This window comes from Narcine bancroftii, chromosome 11, assembly GCF_036971445.1.
Source record: "Narcine bancroftii isolate sNarBan1 chromosome 11, sNarBan1.hap1, whole genome shotgun sequence".
Taxonomy (NCBI): Eukaryota; Metazoa; Chordata; class Chondrichthyes; order Torpediniformes; family Narcinidae; genus Narcine; species Narcine bancroftii.
The window spans coordinates 91,201,541-91,227,598 of record NC_091479.1 but is presented as its reverse complement, the minus strand read 5'-3'; the positions used below and the strand labels follow the sequence as shown (position 1 = coordinate 91,227,598).

The 26,058-nt window shown below is 40.3% G+C and overlaps 1 protein-coding gene across 2 annotated transcripts in view; it reads left to right on the top strand.

Moving 5' to 3' along the window:
* The window catches only part of lin7a (lin-7 homolog A (C. elegans)), a 45,543-nt gene that overhangs the window by 8,502 nt on the left and 10,983 nt on the right, over nucleotides 1–26,058 (top strand). The window contains exons 2-4 of one of the 2 annotated variants that reach the window (XM_069904022.1): nucleotides 4,231–4,349; nucleotides 20,043–20,114; nucleotides 21,951–22,160. In XM_069904022.1, the coding sequence (XP_069760123.1) occupies nucleotides 4,231–4,349; nucleotides 20,043–20,114; nucleotides 21,951–22,160 (401 nt within the window). Of the gene's footprint in view, nucleotides 1–4,230; nucleotides 4,350–20,042; nucleotides 20,115–20,186; nucleotides 20,259–21,950; nucleotides 22,161–26,058 lie in introns of both variants that reach the window. The other variant, XM_069904021.1, reaches the window with a different exon arrangement.

Sequence of the window (26,058 nt, the reverse complement as noted above, 5' to 3'; positions counted from 1 at the left end):
GAACAGAGGAAACCTGTGATCCAAACCAATAGCTCTCTCAAGGTTGCTGTGCAGGTTAATAAGTTAGTTTAAAAAAAAAGGCTTATTGATCGCTGATATTCATTGGTCGTGGAATTGAGCTAATTAGTCATGAGCTAATGTTGTAGCTCTCTAAAACACCATTTAGGCCATACTTGGACATTGTGTTCATTTCTGGTCACCTCATTACTGAAAGGATGTGGAAACTATGGAGAAGGTGCAGAGGACATTTATCAGGATGATGCCTGGATTGGAGACGTCTCATGAGGCAAGGTCAACCAACCTAGGGCTTTTCACTTAGGAGCAAAGAAGGATGAGAAGTAACTTAATATCTAGGAGAGAAGTCAGGGGTGAATTTTTTAAACAGATAGTAGTGGGTGCTTGGAATGCATTGCCAGAGGAGGCTGGTACTGTAGGGTCTTTTAAAGACACTTAGATAGGCATATGGATACAAGAAAAACAAAGGGTTATGGATGTAAGATAGGGAAGGTTTAGATTGTTGAGTCGGTTTCGGTCAGTCAGCACAACATCGTGGGTTGAAAGCCTAAACTGTGCTGCAATGATCTATGTAATATTTCTGAACAACATAATACTCATGTCATAGTTATTAGTTCTGAACATGATACCAGAGACATCAGATGATGAATAATTTATAATCAGGGGTAAAACACTTTTAGGTCAGTTGAACTAACACAATGTGTCAGCAAACATTATGTGATTAAATGTTAATTTAATGTTTCTGCAACTTCCTTCATAATTTGTTGTCCAGTGTAGTTGTTAGCCATTATCAGGTCTCCTAACGATTTTAGGAAAGAGGTATGTGTCTTGTCATTACAAGTATGACCTGTGGTTGCAGGCAGCACCACGCACATTTGGGAAGGGCATAATTTGGATTCTGAAACAGAAAGAAAGATATCTTGCTATTTGGTAGTGGGATTAATTTTCATTGATAGTCCTGGGTGGGTGGATTACCCTATCACAGATGCATAGAGAAGTCGGATCTAGAGGGATGGGACAGTAAATTTGAAGATGGCACGAAGAAGGTTGTGATAGGTTACAGCAAAATGAGGAGTGATTTTACTGAAGCATGCTAAATTTGAAGGGGACATGTCAGGACAGTTGACTGAACAAGGGGAAGGTAGAGAGACATTGATAGAAATAGTCATTGTTTCAGAATGGGTTGCTTTACAACTGAGACTGACAGGATGACCAGATAGTTGTTGAGATGTTTCTACCAGTGAGGATGTCTTGAAAGGTAAAAGAAAATGGAGCATCCATTTAAAACTGAGATGTGTAGCCAGAATTTCTTCTTGCAGTGGGTGATGAATCTCTGGAATAATCTACTCTGGAAGGGTTATTTAAAGAGAAGTCTAATATGTTTTTAAAAGCTCAATGAATTTGGAGATATGGCATAGAGGAAGAGATAGATTTGAGGGTAATCAGCCATGATTATATTTACTGACAGAAAAGACTTGTGGAATAAGTAGGCAATCCGCTGCTCCTGTTCGCCTGTGTCTTTGCAATGGCTATTGCCTCCAGTTTGAAAGAGGTTGGCTCAAAAATTGTAGTTTATTAGAAGCACGTGCAGGTTTCATCGTCACAGCTCCATGAGAAGTGCCTCCAAATGTTTGCTACAGTTCTGTTGCGGGAGATGAATTTTAATTATTTGAACTAAGAACCTCCTGAGCTGAGGCACGAGGACAGATGGAGGCAGGTGGTGAAGGGGGATGGGAGGAGCTGGGAGACTGTGAATAGATGGTGATGTGGAGCTGTAACACAATGGAATTAGAATCAGTGACAGATTAACTACCACCAGGCCCCTCGGCTCCCCTTACCCCACCCTCTGTTGAATAGAATAGCGAGACATTTTTACGTTAATTAACTTGTATTAAGGATCTCCCAATGCTCCTGCTGGGAGCCCGAGGTTCCTACTCCTGCCAGGGCCCCCTCCCTTCTAGGCCCCTAAACAAGCCTACACAGCCTAATGGTTAATCCGCCACTGATTATAATCCTTAGCATCGCAACTGGTGCAACCAATGTAAAGAATTCAGACTCTGGCCATGTACATGTTTGCTGCAACACATTCTTTAATGTTGTAATCTTCTGCTGTCCAAACTAATGGCTTGGAAAGGCTGGGAACACTTGGAACCTAGTATGAATATCTTATTTAAGGATGGAGAATTATGTGTGAAGGAAAACTAATTCCTAATTCTGTCTTGAAATATTCTTAAAGGGTTGAGACATTGATGAAAGCATGATTTAAATATTCATGAGCTGATCACTGCCATCAAAGTTCAGGATACCAGTCCCTAATAAGATTCATTAAATGTACTGATGATTTATGACAATGGAAATATGAGAATGGTCAGAATTGTTACTCTGAGAAGATTCTATCTATTCTATCTATTCAATTGGCTATAGTGCCAGGGAAATAATCCAGCACTCATAACTTGACGTCCACTTGGAAATGGATTGTGAAATTTGATTCTGTACATCTTAGTGGATAATTGGAAACTGATAAGTTTGTCACATAAAACTAAAAGGGAAGGTAGGCCGAACCATTCCGCCGATGATGGTAGACTCACACTGAGGATTGTTATCTCTAACAGAATGTTCCTTCAATCATCTTCCATAAATGTTTTATGGACCTGAGGCAACCATGATGAAAGAGGGTTCAGGTTTAGGGGATCTCATGTCCACTCCATTCAAAATAATTGTGCACTTAACTGCAAATTCTGCAAAGTGTATTCTCTCTCAAGGATGTGTATCACTCATGTTGTTAAGCACAGAGGATCCTGGATGTACATAGCATCATCCAATGGCACTTCTTTGATTGTGGACCATAGATGCAACAGTGGTTTTTTTGGGTCATTTTCCCACCACAGCAAATTCTGTTGCTACCAAGGTACAGGTACACAATCTTTTATCCAGAACCCTTGGGGGACAGTGTGTTCCGAATTTTGGATTTTTCCGGATTTCAGAAAGCCCACCTGAATTGTGCTGCAGTATCCACCCCCACCCCCTTACAGTTGCCTGACTGCCTCCCCCAACTGCGGTCCCTTGGCCACCTCCCCCGCCCGGACATCTCCCCCCACTGTTGGTCCCCTGACCGCCAGTCCTCTGGCCGCCCAGAAGTCTCCCCCGACCTCCCGGACATCTCCCCCGACTGCTGGTCCCCCGACCACCAGTCCTCCAGCCACCCGGCAGTCTCCCCCAACAGTGTCCCCCGATCGCCCGGCAGTCTCCCCCAACCGTCCTTCCCAACTTTCCGGATTTTGGAGCTTTCCGGATTTTAAGTGTCTGGATAAAGGATCGTGAACCTGTACAGAATATGTAGGTGCAGGAACTATGCAAAGAGAATAAGAGGAGTTGGAAGAAGGAACCTATTGAGATTTCTTCAACTCTGGAGAAGTTGGGTTGGGGGGGCTGGTCTTGGTCTGGCACTAGCGAGGGAAATAGGATTGTACTTTTTTTAGTTTGGCTGTCTTTGGAATTGGAAAACGTGGATTACAAGAGTATCATCAAGCAAGGGATTGGCTTCCTGGAGATCTGGGGAAGGAGGTTCAGGAAGAGGACTAATTTTAAGTGTTTTAACCAACAACACCAATTCAGTGCTTTGTTGACTGGATTGTGTTCTTCAAGATGTGGCCAATGACACAAACAAAATATGGCCGGAATTTTCCAAAAGGACCATTGCATAAGAAATAATGAAATCCTCTGTATTCTGACTCAGAAGTCATATTGGAGGCACAAGTATGACTAATAACACAAAATGTCCAATTGAATTTCCAACTGATGCGAAGAAACTCAGAAATATTTGAGACAAAGTATAATGATGGTTTAAAAACAAAATCTTTTTGTAACACTTGGTAGGGATGGTGTCTTCCTTCAAATGCATGGCTGGTATAAGCTATATACCAACAATTCAATGGTGGACTCAGAGATGAGACCAAAAGTAGAGGGGAGACCAGATTCACCAGCATCCGATCTCTAACTTGCCTCTGGCTTCGACAATTCATTGTGTAGGCGGGGAAGTTGGAGATAAACTGACCATCTGAGGGAGACAGCTGATAGTTGTCTGTAGAACCATTGACTGGGACTGAGCAGATCTTGTCCATTATCTGAAAGAGGCATTGAAAAATGTCTGTACTCATCACTTGTGAATGAATAAAAAAACATTTTTGTTACAAATTCTGTTTTTTTTTCCCCCAGATGTTGCTCGAGCCATTGAATTGCTGGAGAAACTCCAGGAGAGCGGAGCAGTACCAATCCACAAACTGCAGTCATTGCAGAGAGTGCTGCAGAGTGAATTCTGCACAGCTGTCAGGGAGGTACGGATGTCTTTGTTATTCCAGCGCAAAACACAAAAACTTCTTAGTGAACGTGATTTTCAAGCAATGTATATGATCAAAGCTTCAACAACTTGAGTAGATCAATATACTTCAATATTCTAACCTCAGAAAAACCTAACTAATCTTAAATGTTAATTCATCTAACACCTATTGTTTTGTTTTATGGACAAGGTTTCAACCCTTTCATAAGATATAGAAGCGAGGATAAACCACTCAGTTTCTCTACCTGTTCCACCCATTAGTGCTAGTTTCTCTTTGTAGAAGGCCACCATTCAATCCAGATCAAGCTTTTTATTATAAATACCTTAGATAGGGAAACCAGACCTTTCCTCAAAATTCCACACCATCTCAACAGAACCCTGTACGATTTAGCTAAAAGATCTTTACTTTGGGACCAAATTCCCTTACTATGGTCTAACTTACCATTTGCCATCCTAAACCTTTGCTGCATTTGCAAGTTAACTTTTAAATTATTTTTAACTATCCTGTCTGCTTTCAAGTATAAAAATGAGCAAACTATAATTGCACAAAATGAATGGCCTCCTGTTTTTCCCTGTAATATTCATTCCGCAATGGCTTTGGTCATTTACTAAGCTTATTTATATCACCAAGGAATCTCAGCATTTTGTTGGTGATCACACTGCTACACAGCTTTGTATCAGCAGTAGACTTGGATTTATTATTCTTAGTTGCCTCATCCAAATCCATTGATGTAGATTTGAACAGCTTTTGCCCGAGCAGCCAAGCAGATATAGCCTCCTTACCTGAAACAGACCCACTTATTCCTATTTTCTACTTTCTGCCCAATATCCAGTCCTTAACAATGCAGTATATTACTCCCATTCAAATTGCTGTAATTTGTTCAAGTTTATTATCATCTAATTGTACAAGTACAACCCAACGAAACAATGTTCACCAGTCCCTGGTGCAAAAACACACAGACACACATCCAAACATGACACATCTACAGACCAACGATACCTTTTCTTTCTTTCTTTTTCTTTTGGCTTGGCTTTGCGGACAAAGATTTATGGAGGGGTAATACCTAGGCAGTATGTATATACACTATATAATATTTATTTAAATTATTGAATAAATAGTAGAGTCTGAGGGTTTGAATGAACAGTTCATCAGTTATTCAGCAGACTCACTGCACATGTTTATTAATCACTTGTATAACACTTGTTGAAGGTCTTCTTTGAGTTTACATATGTGAACCTTTCATTCTCAGAGGGACCCCATTAACTTTTTTCACATGTATAAAATCTTTCACTGTTTCTTCTTGCCTTTCTATTTGGATGACTCCTGTATTCTCTGTTCCCTTTCCTTATCAATGTCTTTGTCTTCCTTTGCAGAATTCTGACATGTCCCAGACCTCAGGCTAACTGATCTCTTGGTTATCATAAGCTATGTCTTAAACTACCCTTTTCTCTTGATAGATTTGATTCCACCATATTTTAGATGAAATCATTTCTCTTAAAATTTCTTGAGAAGAGCATAATTGACTTTAAACTTGAAACCCATTGGTCAAGACTCTTTCAATATCCTAACATCAAAGAACTCCTAGATTCCAGGGAATACAAACCACATTAATGAAACTGGTTCCATAATTTAAACCTCAGAGACCCAACGAATACATGCCACTCTCATTCCAAATACAGTATATGATGTCTGAAAAGTATACTCAGAACGGAATGTAGACCAATCAAGAATTTGCATTGCAATTGCAGGAGAAATACCTCCCTATCATATTTTCATTTTCTTGCTTTGCCCATTTTAATTGTGTGAAAAGGTTGTAATTTCTATCAAAAATGTCTCTGACACAGCTGACATATGAGTTTCAAATTTGATGATTTTTCTCTGACACTTGAGCATATTAAGTACCTTATTAGTCCTCCCTGTTTCTGGACATGGACATCTCTGGCAGCCTCCTGAAACCTGCTGAAGGCCAGTTGAGCTGTGAAAGGTTGGACCGTGCATTTGCTGCAAGTTCCTTAAGCAAAAAAATTGAAAACTCAGTAGAGAGTGTTTTGAAAATTTTGATTAGTTCCACCCGCACCCACCCCCCAACCGCAGTTCTATCACAATCCTCTATGGCCCATTGAAAAAATGGTTAGTTCCACCCACCCCACCCGCCAACCGCAGTTCTATCACAATCCTCTATGGCCCATTGAAAAAATGGTTAGTTCCACCCAACCCACCCGCCAACCGCAGTTCTATCACAATCCTCTATGGCCCATTGAAAAAATGGTTAGTTCCACCCACCCCACCCCCCAACCGCAGTTCTATCACAATCCTCTATGGCCCATTGAAAAAATGGTTAGTTCCACCCACCCCACCCCCCAACCGCAGTTCTATCACAATCCTCTATGGCCCATTGAAAAAATGGTTAGTTCCACCCGCACCCACCCCCCAACCGCAGTTCTATCACAATCCTCTATGGCCCATTGAAAAAATGGTTAGTTCCACCCACCCCACCCGCCAACCGCAGTTCTATCACAATCCTCTATGGCCCATTGAAAAAATGGTTAGTTCCACCCAACCCACCCGCCAACCGCAGTTCTATCACAATCCTCTATGGCCCATTGAAAAAATGGTTAGTTCCACCCGCACCCACCCCCCAACCGCAGTTCTATCACAATCCTCTATGGCCCATTGAAAAAATGGTTAGTTCCACCCACCCCACCCCCCAACCGCAGTTCTATCACAATCCTCTATGGCCCATTGAAAAAATGGTTAGTTCCACCCACCCCACCCGCCAACCGCAGTTCTATCACAATCCTCTATGGCCCATTGAAAAAATAGTTAGTTCCACCCAACCCACCCGCCAACCGCAGTTCTATCACAATCCTCTATGGCCCATTGAAAAAATGGTTAGTTCCACCCGCACCCACCCCCCAACCGCAGTTCTATCACAATCCTCTATGGCCCATTGAAAAAATGGTTAGTTCCACCCACCCCACCCCCCAACCGCAGTTCTATCACAATCCTCTATGGCCCATTGAAAAAATGGTTAGTTCCACCCACCCCACCCGCCAACCGCAGTTCTATCACAATCCTCTATGGCCCATTGAAAAAATAGTTAGTTCCACCCAACCCACCCGCCAACCGCAGTTCTATCACAATCCTCTATGGCCCATTGAAAAAATGGTTAGTTCCACCCGCACCCACCCCCCAACCGCAGTTCTATCACAATCCTCTATGGCCCATTGAAAAAACAGTGACTAAAGTTAGTACTGAACCTTCTTCCACAGTGGCTCTGTGGTTATCCCTGCTGCCTCACAGCTGCAAAGACTCCGCTTCAATTCCTGGTTTTGGTTGCAATTTTTGTGCAGATTCTTCCTTAAAGAGGAAAACCAAGTCTGTAGCACCAAAGGTGACTTGTCAATCTGAAGCACGGGGTGCCACAAGCCATGTGCTCAACAATCACAATGTAGTAAATGGTAGTTTCAGTAAATGTCATCTTTTAAATTATGTAGACGTTGGGGTTTCTCAGTACTTTAGATGGTAAATGTAGACAATAGTTAGGAAGTGTGTACTTGACTGAAAACGTACAGGCTAGATCTCTAGTGATTGAATGAATTTTGTAACAACTATTAACTTTTCCTTTCAAGAAATAATTTGATATCTGGAATAGGAAATCGAGCAGCCTTGCAAACTCAAAAGTTAAGAAAGCAATGGCTTGCATTTAGTGTGTTTTAACGTGTGAAACAACTTCACAAGAATATTATTTAAAACATTTGTAAGTCATTTAAAAATGGAAAGAGATGGCAAAGGCTTGCTCAAAGAGGTAGAGTTTTAATTTAAAAAATCTCAAAGCAAGTGAAAGATATAAAGGAAGAAGTGTAGAAGTTTGGAGAGGGTATTCTAAAACTTGAGGCTAAGGCAATTGAAGGGAAAACATCCATGGTTAAACAATTAGCCGAGGGGGAATGCACAAAATTTACAATTAGAGCAGAGGCATCTCAGAAGGGCAAGGGTTAGAGAATTTGCAGAGAGAGGGAGATGGAAAGACCATGGCTGGGAGTGGTGGGACTGGAAAACAAGTTGTGAATTGAAAAATCAAGCTGTAACCAGGCTGAGGAATTGATGTACCTCAATGGGGATAGCCTCATTTGGAAAATGGACCTTTGTGAAAATTAGGATGTGAGCAAGAAAATTTTGGATTACCTTCATTGTATGTATGATGGAAGATGGAAAACTGAACAGTGAGGTCTGAATAGATCAGAACCGTGGATGTGAGTTTCAGCAGGAAATTAGCAGAACACTAGTGGAAGCAAGGGATGGGAGATCGACTTTGAAGTTTCAGCATCAGATTATGTCTGGGCTAAATATAAGACGAAGCTTGTGAATATTCTGCACCAGCTTTAGATATGAAGGAGTAAACTGTGGTATATGCCTGAATATTCTGCATTAGCCTTGGATACAAAGGAGTAGGGTGGAATAGGTGTCTGGATGACAAAGTTTGTGTCAAGGATCGAGGAGAGCAATTTTGAACTTTCCACAATTTCTCTTCATCATGGTAGGTTGTTCAAAGAGGATTGTAACAGATCAGAGACTGACAAATCAGGTGATATCATGGTGAGGTAAATTTCTAATTAATGACTTTTTTAACGAATGCCATTTTCAAGATTAAAACCTGCAGACTGGATATGGCGAACACAGAAGAAATGTTATGGAACTGTTTGCACTTTGTGGTACAAGCTTTCATTTCTTAAGATTAAAAATTGATATAGCAAAAGAGGTCATAAAAGACACACTTTTTGTTTCACATAACGTATTAGCCATTTCTTAGGTTTAAAATTTGTTCATGAGGAAAAAGAGCCAATCATAATTAATATTTTTATGTGTGGCTATTAAAAATATTGTGAATACAATGACCTTGATTCTTTTCATGTATATTAGTTTTCTATTTAATGATGTGGTCAAGGATAACTGAAAATGATCAGTGTTTTCCTGCATACTGAAAAGGTGGCTTCCAGGTCTATCAATAATCTTCTGTTCAATGATTGAATGTGCTCTCAGAAAACCAGGATTTATAAAGTGGAATTTAATTTTGGGAAAGATTATCTTGTCACAGAGCAGGAGGCTATTAATCACGACTTTTATAGGACCCTCCGAGACTTCTGAGAATTGTTAAGCTTTTGTTCAATTTATAGGCTCCTGGAGGTTTGAAGCAGATACATTCAGTGCCCACAAGTTTCATTATCCTCATCTGTTCACTGAGTTATTCTGGATCACTATTGCAAATGCACACATTATGAAAGGCAAACAAAGAATTTGATGCAAATAGCTAATTTTAAACTTTTGTGAAATACAGCTGTGTAAACAATAGCTGTTTTATATACCGATAATATGCATAGCGTGACGTGATTTAGATGATATCTAAATGTACTCTTGTTTACATGTGTATAAAAAAGATTTAAGAATTAATATGTTGTGTTAAAGTTGATCTGTTTTTCCATATATTTAAATGCCTTTCATCTCAGAGTTGACAGATTTTGGTAAAATAATAGAAGGCCCAAGGAATTTCAGATTCTGAAACTACAGTAGAGATATTTAGTTTAAAGAATTAAATCATTTTATTCAAGATGCTGATTGTTTTATCTTTAACTATAAATGACCAGGCAAACCAGAATCCTGAATACTAGCACTTGGTCATCATCTTCTGTGGTCACCATTTCCCTCATGGGTGGTTTAATCTTGAAAGAAATCATTAATTAAAATCGGTCATTAATTAGAATATGTTGTTGCAAATGCCTACTGCTGTTAGAATTTACAGCGTAACTGCATTTATGAGGAAACGAGTACAAACTGAGCAAAACAGCTGGTTTCAAATTGTAGACATGATGCAAGGTGATGCGAGGTTAGTGGTTACCGCAATGCTATTACAACCCCAGCGTCCTGGATTCGAATCCGGAGCTGTCTGTAAGGAGTTTCTACATTCTCCCTGTGTCTGCATGGGTTTCTTCCAGGTGCTCCAGTTTCCACCCCAACCCTCCAAAACATACAGGGTTGTGAGTTAATTTGGATGTAATTGGGTGGCACGGGTTTAAATGGCTGGAATCGGCTTTTACTAGGCTGTGAATTTTTTTTAAAAAGATAATGATGTGCTTGAACTTTATTATTGTTGACCTTTGTTCCTTTATAACTTGTAAGCAGTGTTAATAGTCCTTAAAAATGACACAAATATTTTTAAGTTCCACTCTGAAAAGAATAAATTGAGATCCTGACTTTGTTTCAATAATTAAGTTCACATCTTTGAGAAATGCTTTACAGTAAAATATATAATTAATATCAGGATAAGTTTCTGTTTTCCATGTAGTTCCTTTAATCCAGAATATAAATCATCATCATTCAGGTGCCTTGCCATTCGGCGTGGGTGATCATGTCTCTCCATCTGTCACTATCTCTGACTCTCTGAATTGTAGTTGTTGCTTCCCCTGTTCCCCTTTGGTGAAGGCTCCATCTTTGAGCTTAAGATGGTAGTTGATGTTGAGTTTATGATTATACAAGGGAAAAATACTGAAGTGATTCAGTTGCAGTGCCCATACTGGACAGGTAACCTTGGCCATTGATCAGCAGATTTGTCTATCCAATGTTTTTAGTCTTATAACCATAAATTCCAATTTGTAGAATCTGCTTGTTAAAACCATCCACCATCTGTAATCCTTGGCTTCACGTAACCCTGATTGGCAGGCTAAACAGGTTCAACACCTTGCCCAAGGCTATCGGATGGAAGGAGCTCCTTTTGCTGAGCAATTGCGCAGCACCAACACTGAGAGAATATAATTATCATCAAATTACTTTTGGATACTTTAAGATCGTCATGAAATTACAAATGTTGCTTCGTTTTTTTTGCTTATCAGTAATGAGAAGTATCTCATTTCTGGGCTAGTGTTGCATAAATATAGATAAGCACTTCACTGAGTCATCTATTAAATTAACTTTTTTTTTTGTCTGAGACATCTATACCAGAAAAAAGCTTTTCCCTTCAAGTTATCGTGAAAAATGTCAACAGCACATTCCACCTCCAATAATAATGTTGTCATAAATTACATTACCAGAAATTAGGATTATAGTGCCTGCTTTATACACTTGTTATTTTGTAGTGTCTTGGTATCACAACTGGCCAATTGTGAGCAGCTATTTATTTATTGTATTCCTTTTAAGTGTGATTTGTTCCAGGAAAGCTCCGGCAAGTGTGGCTTTAATTTCAACTGTAGATTGAACTTCTGTTTATGACAATAAACTTTATTCATTCAAAATGACACAGGTTTCTTTGCACACTGAGTTAGAGTTAAGGAGGCATTATTAACAACTTGCACAATGAATGCAAGAGCACTGGAAGCCTCAAATATGCACTTAAATGTAGGATAGTGTTTGTTAAAAGTAATATTCAACTTTTGTACCTCAATTTAAACCTGATAACAGGATACATGCAGGACATTTTAAATAGTTTTTCTATGATGCAATATTATTTTTAATAATTTTATTAATATTTGCAATACTTTTAAATAGCCATTTTTTTAACCCAAATACATGAAATAATGATGCTGAAATAAATACAGGCTCATGAAAGCTCAAATGTAGTTATCTAGCAGTTTTCTTCAACATCACGAGTAAGGGACAAATGCTTCCTCTCTATGGAGACGGGACTTTCTCCTTAAGAAATTTAGAACCACAGAAACCGACTCTTTAGCCCATCTGCTGAACTATTTATTTGCCTCGTCCAATCGACCTGCATCTAGAACATTACCCCCCCCCAACATACTCCTCCCATCCATGCAGCAATCCAAATTTCTCTTAAATGTTGAGTTAGAATCTGTGTCCGTGACTTCTGCTATCAGCTGTGTCCGTGACTTCTGCTATCAGCTGTGTCCGTGACTTCTGCTATCAGCTGTGTCCGTGACTTCTGCTATCAGCTGTGTCCGTGACTTCTGCTATCAGCTGTGTCCGTGACTTCTGCTATCAGCTCATTCCACACTCTCACCACTCTCAGAGTGAAGGAGTAGCCGCTATTTCCCCTTAAGCATTTCACCTTCCACCTTATACTCGTGTCCTCTCATTCTTGACTCACCCAAACTCAGTGAAAGAAGCCCCATTGATGCCCCTGATAATTTTGTCTACCTCTATCATTCTTCAATGCTCCAGGGAATATTGTTCTAACCTATTCAACCTTTCACTAGAATTAATCTCCTCAAATCCCAACAAAATTTTGTAAATTGCTCTTTCCTGTACACAAGGATGATCTGAATCAGTTTTCTGATCATGATTTGTGGAATATATTTCACTTGCATTGCAACTTAATCCTTTTGTCTGAATTAATTGCTTATGAATTACCCTGATTCATCATGTGCTAATGTAAAAATGTACAGAATTTTAGAAAAGACTGATTTATCTGCAGACAATTACATCTTTTGAGTTGGTGTTAAGGTTTAAAATTAGGTAATTATAGAGAAAGTATTTGCTTGTTAGGAGTAAATGATAATTTATCACCAGGTCTTTTTTTTTCTAAATAACTGAATGCCAATTGGTTACAGCCTGCGGGAAGAAGCGATTTCCCAGCCTGACTGACCTGATTTTGATGTTCTTGTACCTCTTCATTGATGGTAGTGGGTCAAAGATATTATGTGTTGGATGGAAAGGGTCTTCTATAATTCCTTGAACCCTATATTGCTCCTGGTAAATGTCTTAAATAGCGGAAAGGGAGATCCAGTGATCGGTAGCATCCAGTGGAATGTAAAGAGCTGTAACTATAACAATAGTAAGCTCCTGTGGAAGATAAATAGGCCTGCATTTAACTGTCAAATCCTCTAGCTCAGGAGAACAATGTTGGCATTAGTGGACAAAAAAAAATTGGGCACCAATTGTTAAGTACATACATTCACAGCACCCCCACATCCCACCCCCCCCCCCCACCACCTTGTTTTTACCAGAGTCTTTAGGCCCTTTCATGCCAGGCCTCTGCCTGGAGGCCAGCATTAAGCGTGGAGGTAAAAATATAAACTTACCTTTCATGGAACAGCCCTAAAAGGCTGCTCTTGCTTCACTTTCATGTTGAGCAGCCTCTCTTTAAGGAAACTACTGGGCAACGGTGGTTTGTATGGTTGTCTCCTAATCCTGTCTCTTTTGTTGGACCAGTGTCCACACTTCTGCTTCCTGTGACCTCTTTCTCCTACTCCTGCCAGACCCGACAACGATCCGCCTAGGGCCCGGCGTTCAGACAATCTCCTCCGGCCCAATACATGAGTACAGAAACGCTCCCGCGACAGCCCAACTACAGCGTAAACCTAAGTTCTAAAGATCCTGTCGACTGTAGATGAGTCCACATGTCCAAACCAGTCATTAACAAGCAAACATAGACACAAAAGCACCGAAAGGAAGAGCGTCGAGCCGCTGCATCTATGCACACTGCCATCTTATTCAATAACTGTATTAATTCTTGAAATTGGGGGCCGCTGAGAGTATATGGGTCGAGTCCCCGTATCTGAAGATCTGAAAACAGAAAAAATCCAAAAACCGAACTTTTTTTTTTAAGAGCGCTGACAAGTTGGAAAAAAAAATTCACCATCTGACTTGCACTGTAATAATGTTGTGCTAAACATTATGGTAATTGTACTTGGTGCAATCCTTGACGAGATATGCTCAGAAAAACAATGTGAAGAACAGAGAACTTCCTTGCTGTAGTGTCATGCACGTCATAAGGAACCATTATAATAACACTACTACAGGAGAATGCAGATGCCCATGGAGTTGCTTTCAACACAACTTTGACTTCAGAACTTCCAGTTTGCTTTGTAAATCTGTATATCCCAAGTGCCTGCTGTGTTTTCAATCAAGTGAAAGATACTTATTTAAAATTTAAACATTCAGCGTTGTAATAGAGGGCCCACGAGCCTGTGCCACCCAACTGACCTACAGCCCCCGGTATGTTTTGAAGGGTGGGGGGACACTGCAGCACGCAGATGCAGGGAGTATGTACAAACTCCTTACAGTCAGTGCTGGTTTCGAGCCCGGGTTGCTGGCGCTGTATCAGCATTGCTCCGACCGCTACACGAACTGTGCTGCCACAGTAAAACATAATCTACACTGTTTTATTTTTCAAAATGAATTATAGGATATAAAAGAGGTGCTGAAATGAAAATTATGCACAACTCTTATTTCAGTGTATCTGCTCGCAATGAATGTCATTTTGCTTACAGCTGCTGAGCAAGCCTCTCAATACGTCATTGTTGTCTTTAGCTGAGATTTAGAAACAGCGAGTGGAAGTAGAACGTGAGTCAAGAACAACGTGACATTTAAGTCATCCCCAAAATCACTGGTAGTCTATTGTACTCTTTAGTATGAATTTAGTATGAAAAATAATATTGAAAATTTCAGCTGAAAGAACTTTTTATGCCACATTTTTTATGACATTGAGTAGTTCTGTAAATATTTGAAATACTTTCTGAAATACAAAACTGTACCTCTCTATTTAATGGCATTGTAGCTGTTGAAGAGCCTGTTCTAGAACAGGAGTATACTGCCTGCAAAAATGTTGTTCCTGCAGGAGGAACAATACAGTGGTGATTATTTTTTTCTCTCCCCTCTGGTCTGGTGTGTGATCAAGGAGAGCATCATTCCCTATGGGCCTGAAATTAGGGTTTGAATTTCCTGTAGTTTCTCATCCACACATTGATCTTTTCGGGTAAGCTTGAACGAGTACTCTCTGGCTTCGAAGCACTGAGGAGAGAAAATATAGAAGCAAGTAAGTCAACAAATACGTCAGTACATGTGGCTGAAGAGGTAGGCAGTGCAGATTGCAATACAAGTTCCTTTATTGTCATGTACAATTGTGTAGCGGTGAGTACAATGGAGGAAAGGAATTGTTAACATTTCAGGTCAGTCCTGATGCAGTCCTGATGCAGGTTCTTGATCCAAATCATTGACAATTCCTTTCCTCTGAAACATTGACGGCGCTGCTGGAGCTGATGTAGCAGCACCATTGGCGCGGTCCTGCAGGGAGCAAAGGAGCGGAGATGCAGCACTCCCGTGTGGTCCAGCTGCCCAGTCGACTGCCGTCGGGTCTGCACGGGCTTTGAACGGCCCGTTGAAGGAGCCATCGGTGGTTTTTATTTGAAATCCCATGGTCACGGGTCTCTGCCCAAGATGACGGCGCCTATTAATCGGCAGCAGCCAAGAGGTGCTGCAGACTCCGGGGAAGCAGAGGACTGTGCCAGGGCACCAGAGGATGGAAAGATCACCTCCCGTCTGAGAGGGAGAAGTGGAGGAGATGAACCATGAGGATGGATGGTGGCAATGGTGGGGACCAGTGAGGGGGCTCTGCAGCTGAGGGACCAGTACGGGCGGTGGGCTGCTGGCAACTTGAGGAGAGGAACCCGTGGAAGCTGTGGGCTGCTGGATACTGCTGTCAGGAGATTTGCGTTGGGCTGTGGACTGCTGGAGACTGGCTCGAACTAGCTGGAGGGGTACCAGGAATCGGAACTGGATGCAAGGGGTTGCCGAGGGCGCATAAGGGTTCCTGACTCTGTCGGTAGTTCAGACCTGGAGTGCGGGTTGCCAGTGGTTTGGACTGGACTCTGTGTGGCTGCAGAAGCACTGGAGGCAGCTCTACAGACACTTGAAGACTCTGGGAACTCTCTTTTGCTTCTCTCTCTCTCTCACTGTAAGTCTGACTATAAGAGGCACTTGGGCAATTCCTGCCAGTGGCGAATCTGTCTGCCTTGCAGCAGGCAAAAAGAAATTTCATGCATTTTGACACTTTTATTATCATAATTAATTTAATCCCCACAGATGCTGCTCAACCTACTGATTTCACCAGCAGGTTGTACACTGTTCTAGATTGCAGCATCTGGTATCCCTTTTGTCTCCATCTGTGTCCATTCTGTTGACTGAAGGAAGAATAATCACTCAAACACTGAGAATAATTGCCTCTGCTCCTTTACATTTGTGCAGCAAACCGTGGTTAATGGAAGCAAATAGTTCAAAATTTCACTTGAAAGTTGTTACAATAACGCAGCACCCTTTAATAATTCTATTGGAGCCCTGCCTTGTTTTTGTGCATCAATTACTGGATTGAACTTACATTTGAGCCTTTCACTCAGAGAAGAGTTGAGAAGTATTGGGGTATTGCACATTGTAATGTGCTCTACAGTAGCCATTCTCAAACTTTTTTAGCTATGGCCCTTTTAAGACCCTGCACAAAGTTTATGGACCCCGTTTCCTGTGAAGGGAGCCCTGTGGGTCAGCAATGTGAGCCTAGCAGTCAGCGCCAGTGATCGGGTCCAGGGTTCGAATCTGCTCTGTCTGTAAGAAGTTTGTACATTCTCCCCGTGTCTGCCTGGGTTTTCCTCGGAAGCTCCGGTTTCCTCCCACCCTTCAGAACGTACTGGGGATTGGGTATAATTGGAGGTATTGTCTCATGGGCCGAAAGGGCCTGTTACCATGCTGTATGTCTAAACTAAATTAAATTAATTGGTTTCTTCTGTACTTCTCTCCTATTGACTACATAAAAAAACATTTTTAAAATTTTGATTTCAGTCCATGGTCCCCTTAAATGTGTTGTGACCCCTATTAACAATGGCCGTTCTAAAGGAGCAGAATAATTTAAACTGAAATTGTCAGGGGCTAATTTCAAGAATAAAAAGTGATATAAAGTTTGGCAAGGAGAATATTCTGAAATTCTTCCAGTCACCTAAACGCTAGAGGTAATTTTCATTGGGCCAAATGATCTGCCAACTCTCCTATCCTTGTGGTATTGGAGGAAACCGGAAAATGCTTAAACAACATTTGGTCCAAGCAGGCCGATCAAGATTGAGCCTGAGGTATTGGAATAGTTATACTGCAGCTCCATACTGCTACGTATATTCTCAGTGCTGCTATTGTATATGTCAATTACTCTGTGCATCAGTTTCTTGCCAAGAAATTTGACCCATTTCTGCACACTTTTACAGGCTAATCGTACATAAAAGCTGCTGAGAACCTTAGCAACCATTTTTAAATTGGTCTGGGCACTTCCAGGAGAGACTATCATTATCACAGCTCTATGTTGTATGATGATCAAAGATTTTCTGATTGCTCCAAAACAATAGTTTTGTTTGAACACTACATTAAGGGATGTGCTTTGCTGGACCTCTCTACACATGAGCATATTTTATATAATTCATTCAAAAATATGAGTCCTACTGATGGGCTGCAGCAGGCTTCTAAATAATGTACCAACATGTGCACTGATGTAATGCTGCCATGCATTAACCTTGCACTTCAATGTTGTATCCACTTGGACAAATACAGGTGAAGTGTGCAATGAGCCTTTTTTGCTAATGGCTCAATGACCTTTAAACATCATTTCAAAAGACTATTTATTGACAGTGCTTTTAAGTCAGGCATCATCGCTGTATGTAGACTCTCTGCACAGAGTGAGATTATGGAATATAAAAATGTATGAACATCTGGGATTTGACTGAGATGTGCACCATACCCTGGTGCCTAAAATTCTCCTACTCCTGCAACAATTGGGTCCAGTACACACTCTCCAGAAGTTCTGGCCAAAACCCTCCAACCTATAGCTCTCCAGTCTGAAGTGCTTAGAAACAGAGAAAATAGGAGAAGGCAATTCGACTCTTCAAATCTGCTTCACCATTCAGCACCATCCTGGTTGATCATATGATTTCAGTAACTTTTTCCTGCTTTCTCTTCATACACCTTGGTTTGTTTAACCAATGGGGCCACACACAACTCTGCTTTGAATAAATGAACTAAACTGGCTTCAAGAACGTTCTGTGGTAGGGAATTCCACAATTCACAACCCTCTATGTGAAAAGGTTTCTCCTTATCTCAGTCCTGAATGGCTAACCTCAGTCCTTAGTCTGTGATCCCTTGCTCTGTACTTGCTGTTTAATCATAGATGCCTTGACCTGAAAGACACAAAGATCATGAGAATTGTGAAAGACATTGTTCTCTTCGATGACAATGTGCATGAAAGAGGTGGTACGGCAGAGCGAAGAGTAAAGCATATTCTTGAATCAGGGGATGGGGGGGAAGTAAAAACACAATGCTGGAGAAACTCAGCAGGTCAATCAGTGTAAAGGGACATAACTAATGTGTTGGACCTGAGCCCTTCATCAAGGTACGAGCAAAGATGAAGGGACATAACTAATGTGTCGAGCCTGAGCCCTTCATCAAGGTACGAGCAAAATGTAATCTCATTAAAACTACTCTGAACTGTCTCCAGTGTATGCATTTGCTTCCTTAAATGTGGGCACCAAAACTATCTCAGCATTGCCTTGTAAAGGTGCATCAAAACTCCTCGAGTTTACATGCCCCTTTCTCAATCATGAAAATCTATGATGCAGGAGACATGTCAGCCTAACTAAATAAGTAACCCCCAGGATTTTCTGAATGGACACTAGAAATCTGTATAATCACACCAAAATATCTGAGTGACTTAAAATCAATAGAAATACCAACAATCTGCTGTGATAATTGGTATTCATTTTTCTTCCAGGCATAAAGAGAAATGTGTTTATAGAACATCACCAGTGGTATATATCAACAACCGAGCAGTATCTTCCCTTTTCTTGCTCTTCTATCTCTTTCACTCCTATTTAACTTTTTTTAAATTGTTTCATTATAATTTCATTGTTCTGTTCTCTCCCATCCTCCTAATCTCTATTTCTTAAGTTTCTCCCTCTTTCTCCAAACCCCTTCTTCAGCCTTTTTCTACCTGCCAAATACTACCAACCAGAATTTCCCTTCTTTGCTCCTAGATGGGAAGAGCCCATTGTGTCACCAATAATACTGGACAACAATTTTTTTTTCAAAAGGTTTGCTTCCGGAAAAAAAAAATTGGGGACTATGATAGACAACTTCAAGTTGAACACAAAAATAATTTCAGATTTTCTGATTCATGTAGGAAGTTGGAGAAACATTAACTTTGATTGAATTTAGTATGTTTAATCACATAATGATGCTGACACATTGCGTTAGTTCAACGGACCTAAAAAGGTTTTGCCGCTGATTTTCATTTGTACTCAGCATCTGATGCCTCTCATGTTAGTGTCCAACAATAGTCGGCCAGCATTGATAGATTTCTGTTGTCCTGCTACTGCTTTTCCATGTCATTTCATCATATAGGACATCATAAAGGTTTAAAAACCTGACTGCACCAAGATCAGCCGGGAAGACATCCAAGTGCGAATGCAGAAGATGAATTTTCAATGACACGTTGCAGTTCATGGTTTTATTTGCTTGAAGTCAACAAAATGTGGCAGGAAATCAAAAAAATATGTTTTATCTAAAAAATGGTACGAGAGGAAATTTTTAAGGTGGTTTTTATTTTCAGCGGTCCAAAATCCATAAAATACACCCAAAATGTGTTCAAGAAGAAAAAATCTTCATTATCCTGTATAATCCACTTCTAGAGACTATACCACATTCAAGAACAAAATCGCATTAAAAAAAAAGTTTCTCTCATGAAGGAAATTCACTAGGGAGTGTTTTAATTCCACCCTGTTTACACATGATAGCGATACTCCTTAAATATGATGTAAACAGCGACAATTCAAAAGTAACACATTTCTCTATAGGCTAAGTTTCAAGTTCTTAAAATTTGCACAGAAGTAAGTTATGAGAAATTTATTCTTGCCTAATTTGCTCATAATCTTTCAGGTTTATCAGTACATGCACGAGACAATAACCATCAGTGGCTGTCCAGAATTCAGAGCTCGTGCAACGGCCAAGGTATGCTTTGTGGAAGTACTGAGTTATGTGTTGTGACTGTGTATTTTAATACTGTGCATATGTGTATTTCAGGTGTTCGAGAGTATATATGAGAATTTAGACATCAATGGCAGCCCAGAAGGTAGAGCCAGTGCTACTACCCAGGTAATATCATTAATAGGATTAGATTAAGAAAATTCTTTCACCATTAATTGTACTAAAGTACTTGCAATTCAGCATTTACAGTGCTGAACCAAAACAGAAATAAATGCTTGATAACTGTCGCAAGAGGACAGTGCAAACCATTTCATGCCTTTTATGCACTAAATTTCTTCTGGTCACTTCTGGGCTCTCCAGATATTTCTTTAATGATCTTGATCTCATTTTGCAGAATTTTATAAATTGATTATGAAGTTTGTTGCGAATGCAGTTGTTACAGTAAAAGTCCAAAACTACGAATTTCAGAAATGTGGACCACTTAAGAATCCGGACTTCTCAAACTTTTTAAAATTTAGTGGGCGTGTGTGCTTTGAATTTGATATGAAAAAATGTTTTGCTAATGAACTATCAAAATGGACCTGTTCATCGCTTCTTTATTCTCCTTATATTTGAATTTTAAAAATTCTGCCCAGGAATCCAGAAATTTAGACGGTCCCAATCGCTGAACGGTCTGCATTTTAGGACGTTTACTGTACTGAGGGATGGCAATGATCTTCAGTGTGAATATGTGTCAATTAAAAACATCCAATTGCCTTCATTTTAAGGATTGTCTGAACAATGTTTTGGATGGAAAACTAGGATCAATGAATGCATTTCTTTTATTAAGAGATGCAACATGCTCTTTACATGCTGGGAAATATGTATTATTATTATTATTATTGAGGGAAGTTTTGAAAATTTGTCTTGATAATATCAGTGTGGATAAAAGTTATTATTGAACAGTCTTTAATGTTCTATTATTTTACAAATTTTTGATAAGCAGTTAGTTAGTTCTGTGAAAACCATAGGTTGCCCATGGCAACTGTGTTTGTGTGTATCTGTTACTTTCTCCGTGTGCTATATTTACAGAGTAGATTTAATGTGATGAGATAACCAGTTTAGTCTCTTGTTATTGGCCATTGTAAATGTGTTATCTGACCCTTCTCCCTTCTGGACAAGCTCCTAATCCTTTTGGCATGATTTTGCAGTGTGAAAATAATCCTTGTCTTAAGCCTCAATTTTAAATGAGCGATGCTGATCATTTTCCTTGACGTTCAGGTATTATTATAAAATGTACACAAATCTCTTTTTGAGTCAATATGATGAAAAGTGAGCATTTCAATTGTTTTCAACATTTCTAGTGGAAGCAATATTTTGAGAAGAAAATTAAGCTGAAGATTTTAGATCAGTGGCTCTCGACCTTTATCTTTACACTCACATACCACTTTAAGCATTCCCTATGCCATAGGTGCTTTGTGATTAGTAAGGGATTGATTAAGGTGGTACGTGAATGGAAAGAAAAAGGTTGAAGACCACTGTTTTACTCATACCTAATTGACTCGTTATGTGCACGGTTTCATAACTCCAAAGGAAATGGGTCAATGACAATATTTCTCAAGCTAAATATTTCAGTAACAATTGGGTCTAGAGCAGTGATTCTCAACCTTCTCTTCCCCCTCATGCAAGACCTTAAGCAAACCCTTACTAATCACAGACCACTTATGGCATAGGGATTACTTAAAGTCGTATGTGAGTGGAAAAAAAAGGTTAAGAACCACTGTTTTAGATCAAGTGACATTATATATTAACTAAAATGGCATTAACAATAAATCACCAAGTCAACAGAAGTATTTAATTTCAATCTCTGAATTTTTTTAGGCCACAGTTGCTGCTTTTGCTGCAAGCGAAGGCCATTCCCATCCTCGTGTTGTGGAGTTACCAAAAACTGAAGAAGGCCTTGGATTTAACGTAATGGGTGGAAAAGAACAAAATTCACCTATTTACATTTCTCGCATTATCCCTGGAGGTGTCGCAGATAGACACGGGGGCCTCAAGCGCGGTGATCAATTGTTGTCTGTCAATGGTGTGGTAAGTTACTGAGACAATTAGTCTAGAGAGGAAATTTATGCTTGAGTGATAAATAATTTCAGGATAATTAATAACTATTGGTCTGATATTTAGGATGAGAAACAACAGTGAAGCAGTCAAAGATCAACAGTAAAAGATGCACTTCAAGATTTCTTTTGTTGTCATGTAATAAAGTGGACAAAGATTCACCATCACTGTTGCCTAGTGCCCTTTACAGTAAGATAGAAAGAAAAGCAAAAGATATTTTCTTCAGTGTCGCTGAGTGTCCATGGATTTGCCTCCAATGTTTCTGCAGCCCAAGCTCCAGATCCTAACCGTGATCAGCAAGCCTTCAGCACCCGAGGCCCTTTGGGAGCCCTTCTTGCCCCCAACATCATCACAAATCCTGACTCTGATAACTAGGCCCCAGGAGCCAGTCTCCAGCAGCCCATGTGTGTCCCCTAACCGCAATTACCTGCAGCTACTCTGGTTCCCTTCTGTGTAGGGTCTTCTCCTCCTTCTCAGCATGGTGGGGGAAAGGGTGTGTTCTTCCGTTTTCTGGTGGCCTGTGCAAATCCGCTGCTATCCGGAGTCTGAAACCCCTCGTAGCCGCTGCTGAGCACGGTCACCACAATCTTGGGCACAGACTTTCACGGTTACAGGATTTTATTTACAAACACCTACATTGTTAAATATGTGAACCCAGATATAACCCCCTGCCCATAGAAACAGAAAGTGTTGGAAATATTCAGCAATACAGGCAGCATCTATGAAAAGAGAAACAGTTAACATCTCAGCTCTGAGACTCTTTGTTAGAACTGAAAAAGAGATACGTTAGTAGAGCTTAAGAGGATTCTGGATCAACATGGATATTGTTAGGTCTGCTTTGTTCATGAATGAGTGAGACAAACACCAGACTGAGTCGAAATCAGGGTTCTTTGTTCTTTATTACCAGATTGTAACACTTGCGACTAACAAAGTTAGTCGGAGAATGCATTCTGCCGTTATCAGCAAAATGGTGATTTTTTATACCCTTGGATATGTGCTTAGAACATCATCATATCATTACTTGTCCAATGACTAAAACTGTTGCTATCCTTTCCCTGCTAGCTTCCTGCCTCTCAATCCATCAATGTCTCTCTTATCTTGTAAGTACAAGGATGCATTCACATCTTGTTACAGCCCTGTACATTCCCATCTCATGATGTTTTACCTAACAGGAGTACAAGGACACCTCCCCTTCTTGTTACTGCCCTGTACAGGGTAACTCCCTACACATTCCCATCTCATGATGTTTTACCTTACAATATGCAGGGAACAGAGGGATTTGTACCAAGTAGACGCAGAGGAGCTTTTGTTTAATTTAGCGACATGTTCTGTGCAGGCTTCATGGGATGAAGAGCCTGTTTCCTATGCTGTACTTTTCTGTGTTCTAGAAAAGCAATTTAGTTTTTAGTATAGTTTGGAAACAGAATCATGTTGAAGCTGTAGAAAACCATGAAAGATTTGTTCGAGCTGGTGGTAATTCAACAGTGAACACACATTCCTTCCCCCTTCGCATTGTAATATTTCCAACATTCTGCTCCGTTTTGTACTCCCCAATCTATTCTTCCCTCCCCACCACCCTTTTATTTTTCAGGCCCCCAATCCCGTGCCAATGACTTTCCCTTTTAACTTCCAATCTTACCCTTTTACCCAAACTCTGATGGCCCCCGACATCTTCCACCCCACCATCCGCTAGGGTGGCCATTCCAAAGGAGGATATGATCATTGGTTACTATATATCACACACACAGACACTATGTGTGTCCGTATGTGTATATGTAAACTATGACCATGTCCTCCTTCGGAGGGCCACCCTACTGCCCACTAAATCTCTCTCCAATCTTCCCCGTCCTCTGAAAGCAACCTCCCCTCAGTCACAATCTTCCATTTTGCACAGATGGAGGCCCCAATCTCCTCCTCATCACCAAGCCCCGCCTTTTGTGGTGCTAAATGACATCACTGTGGTAGATACCAGAGATCCACTGGAGTTTATGCCTAACAATACCAGGGACTGGGAAAGGGGAGAGCAAAACACTGAAAGTGCTAGTTTATTATGGACCAGTTTCTTTTGTTGGCTGCCAACTGCAAAATCCAGGCCACAGATATCACAGAAAATTGATTTTTTTCCAAATGAACAGTCAAAGATGATTGATGAGGGTAGAGCAATGGATATGGTGTACAAGGACCATAAAACCATGAGATGTAGGAGCAGAATTAGGCTCTTTGTCCATTGGGTCTTCCTTGTCATTTGAACCATTGATGTAAATTTTTTCCCCTCAGCCCCATTTTCCTGCCTCCTTCCCGTCACCTTTGGTATCCTCACCAATCAAGAGCCTATTAACTTCTGCTTTAAATATACTCAATGATTTGTCCTCCACAGTCATCTGTAGCAATGAATTCTACAGATTCACCACTCTCTGCCTGAAAAAATGTCTATCTCTGTTCTAAAGGGATGTCCTCTGATTCTAGATTCTCCCTCTAATAGGAATTACTTCTCCATGGCCACTTTATCCATCCTTTCAATATTAGATAGATTCAATGAAATCCCCCCCCCACCCCCTCATCCTTCCAAACTCCATTGAATTCTGGCCCAAAGCCATCAAACCCGTATGCTGACCTCATTTGTCAACCCTGTCATTCTGGGATCATTCTAGTGAACTTCCTCTGGACCCTCTCCAATGTCATTACAACCTTCCCAAGATATGAGCCCCCAAGGTGATCATAAATGTCTCTAATCAACACCTCGTAAAGCTTCAATATTATTTTCTTGCTTTTATATTCTTGTCCTCTCAAATTAATGCTAATGTTGCAGTTGCCTTCCTTACTAACAATTCAACCTGCAACCTAACTTTTAGAGGATCCTGTACTAGGACTCGCAAGTTCATATGGGCCTCCGCTTTCTGAATTTTCACCCCATTTAGAAAATAATCTATGCCTTTATTTCTTCTAACAAAGTGCATGACCATATACTTACCTATGCTGTATTATATCTGCCTTTTCTTTGTCCATTATCCCAAAATGCCCAAGTCTCTCTGCTACTAATTTCCACCCCAACCTTTTAACACAGCCTGCATTGTGGGAAATTTGCACAATTGTGATAGAAATTTACACAATTGTGAAAGAGTTTGATGGACAGGAAAGTAGTCGGTCTTTTTTCACAGGGTGGAGATATCAAATACAAGAAGGCAAAGGTTTTTTTTTAATTTTATTTAAGTATTTTACAAACCAAAAAAAATACAAAATAATCTAAAACTACCCCCTCCCTCCCCCTCTCACCTATCCCACCCCCTACAACCCTCCCCCCCCCCCCCCCCACTTCGGAGCTTTTTTAAAAAACACAGTAACATCAAGTTATAACAGGTTGCTGTAAGGTGTGCCATCCTTTTACATCTTTCGTCACATATAAAATTTTAACCTAATATCTAAGCCCATACATTCCAAATACAAACTCCACATTTTAACAAAAAAGAATAATTATTCTGCAAATTATACCTTTTCTTCTCCAAATAAATACATGATTGAATTTCGTTATGCCATCTTTGTATTCTCAATTCAACATCATTTTTCCAAGTTACAGCTACACATTATCTAGCCACCACCAGAGGGCAAAGGTTTAGTGTAAAAGGTTCAAAGTTTAAGTGAGATTTAAGAGGGAGATTTTTTTTACAGTAAGTGTCTGAAGCATGCTGCTAGATGGGGTGAATGAAACAAATATGATGACAACCTTTAAGAGGTACTTGGACAGATGGAGAACAGAGCAGGCATGAGCAGGCAGATGGGATTGGTTTAATTTGGCATCCTTATTGGTGCAGACATGCTGGGCTGAAGAGCCTGTTTCTGTGCAGAAGTTTTCAATTCTCTAAGTGTTATGCGC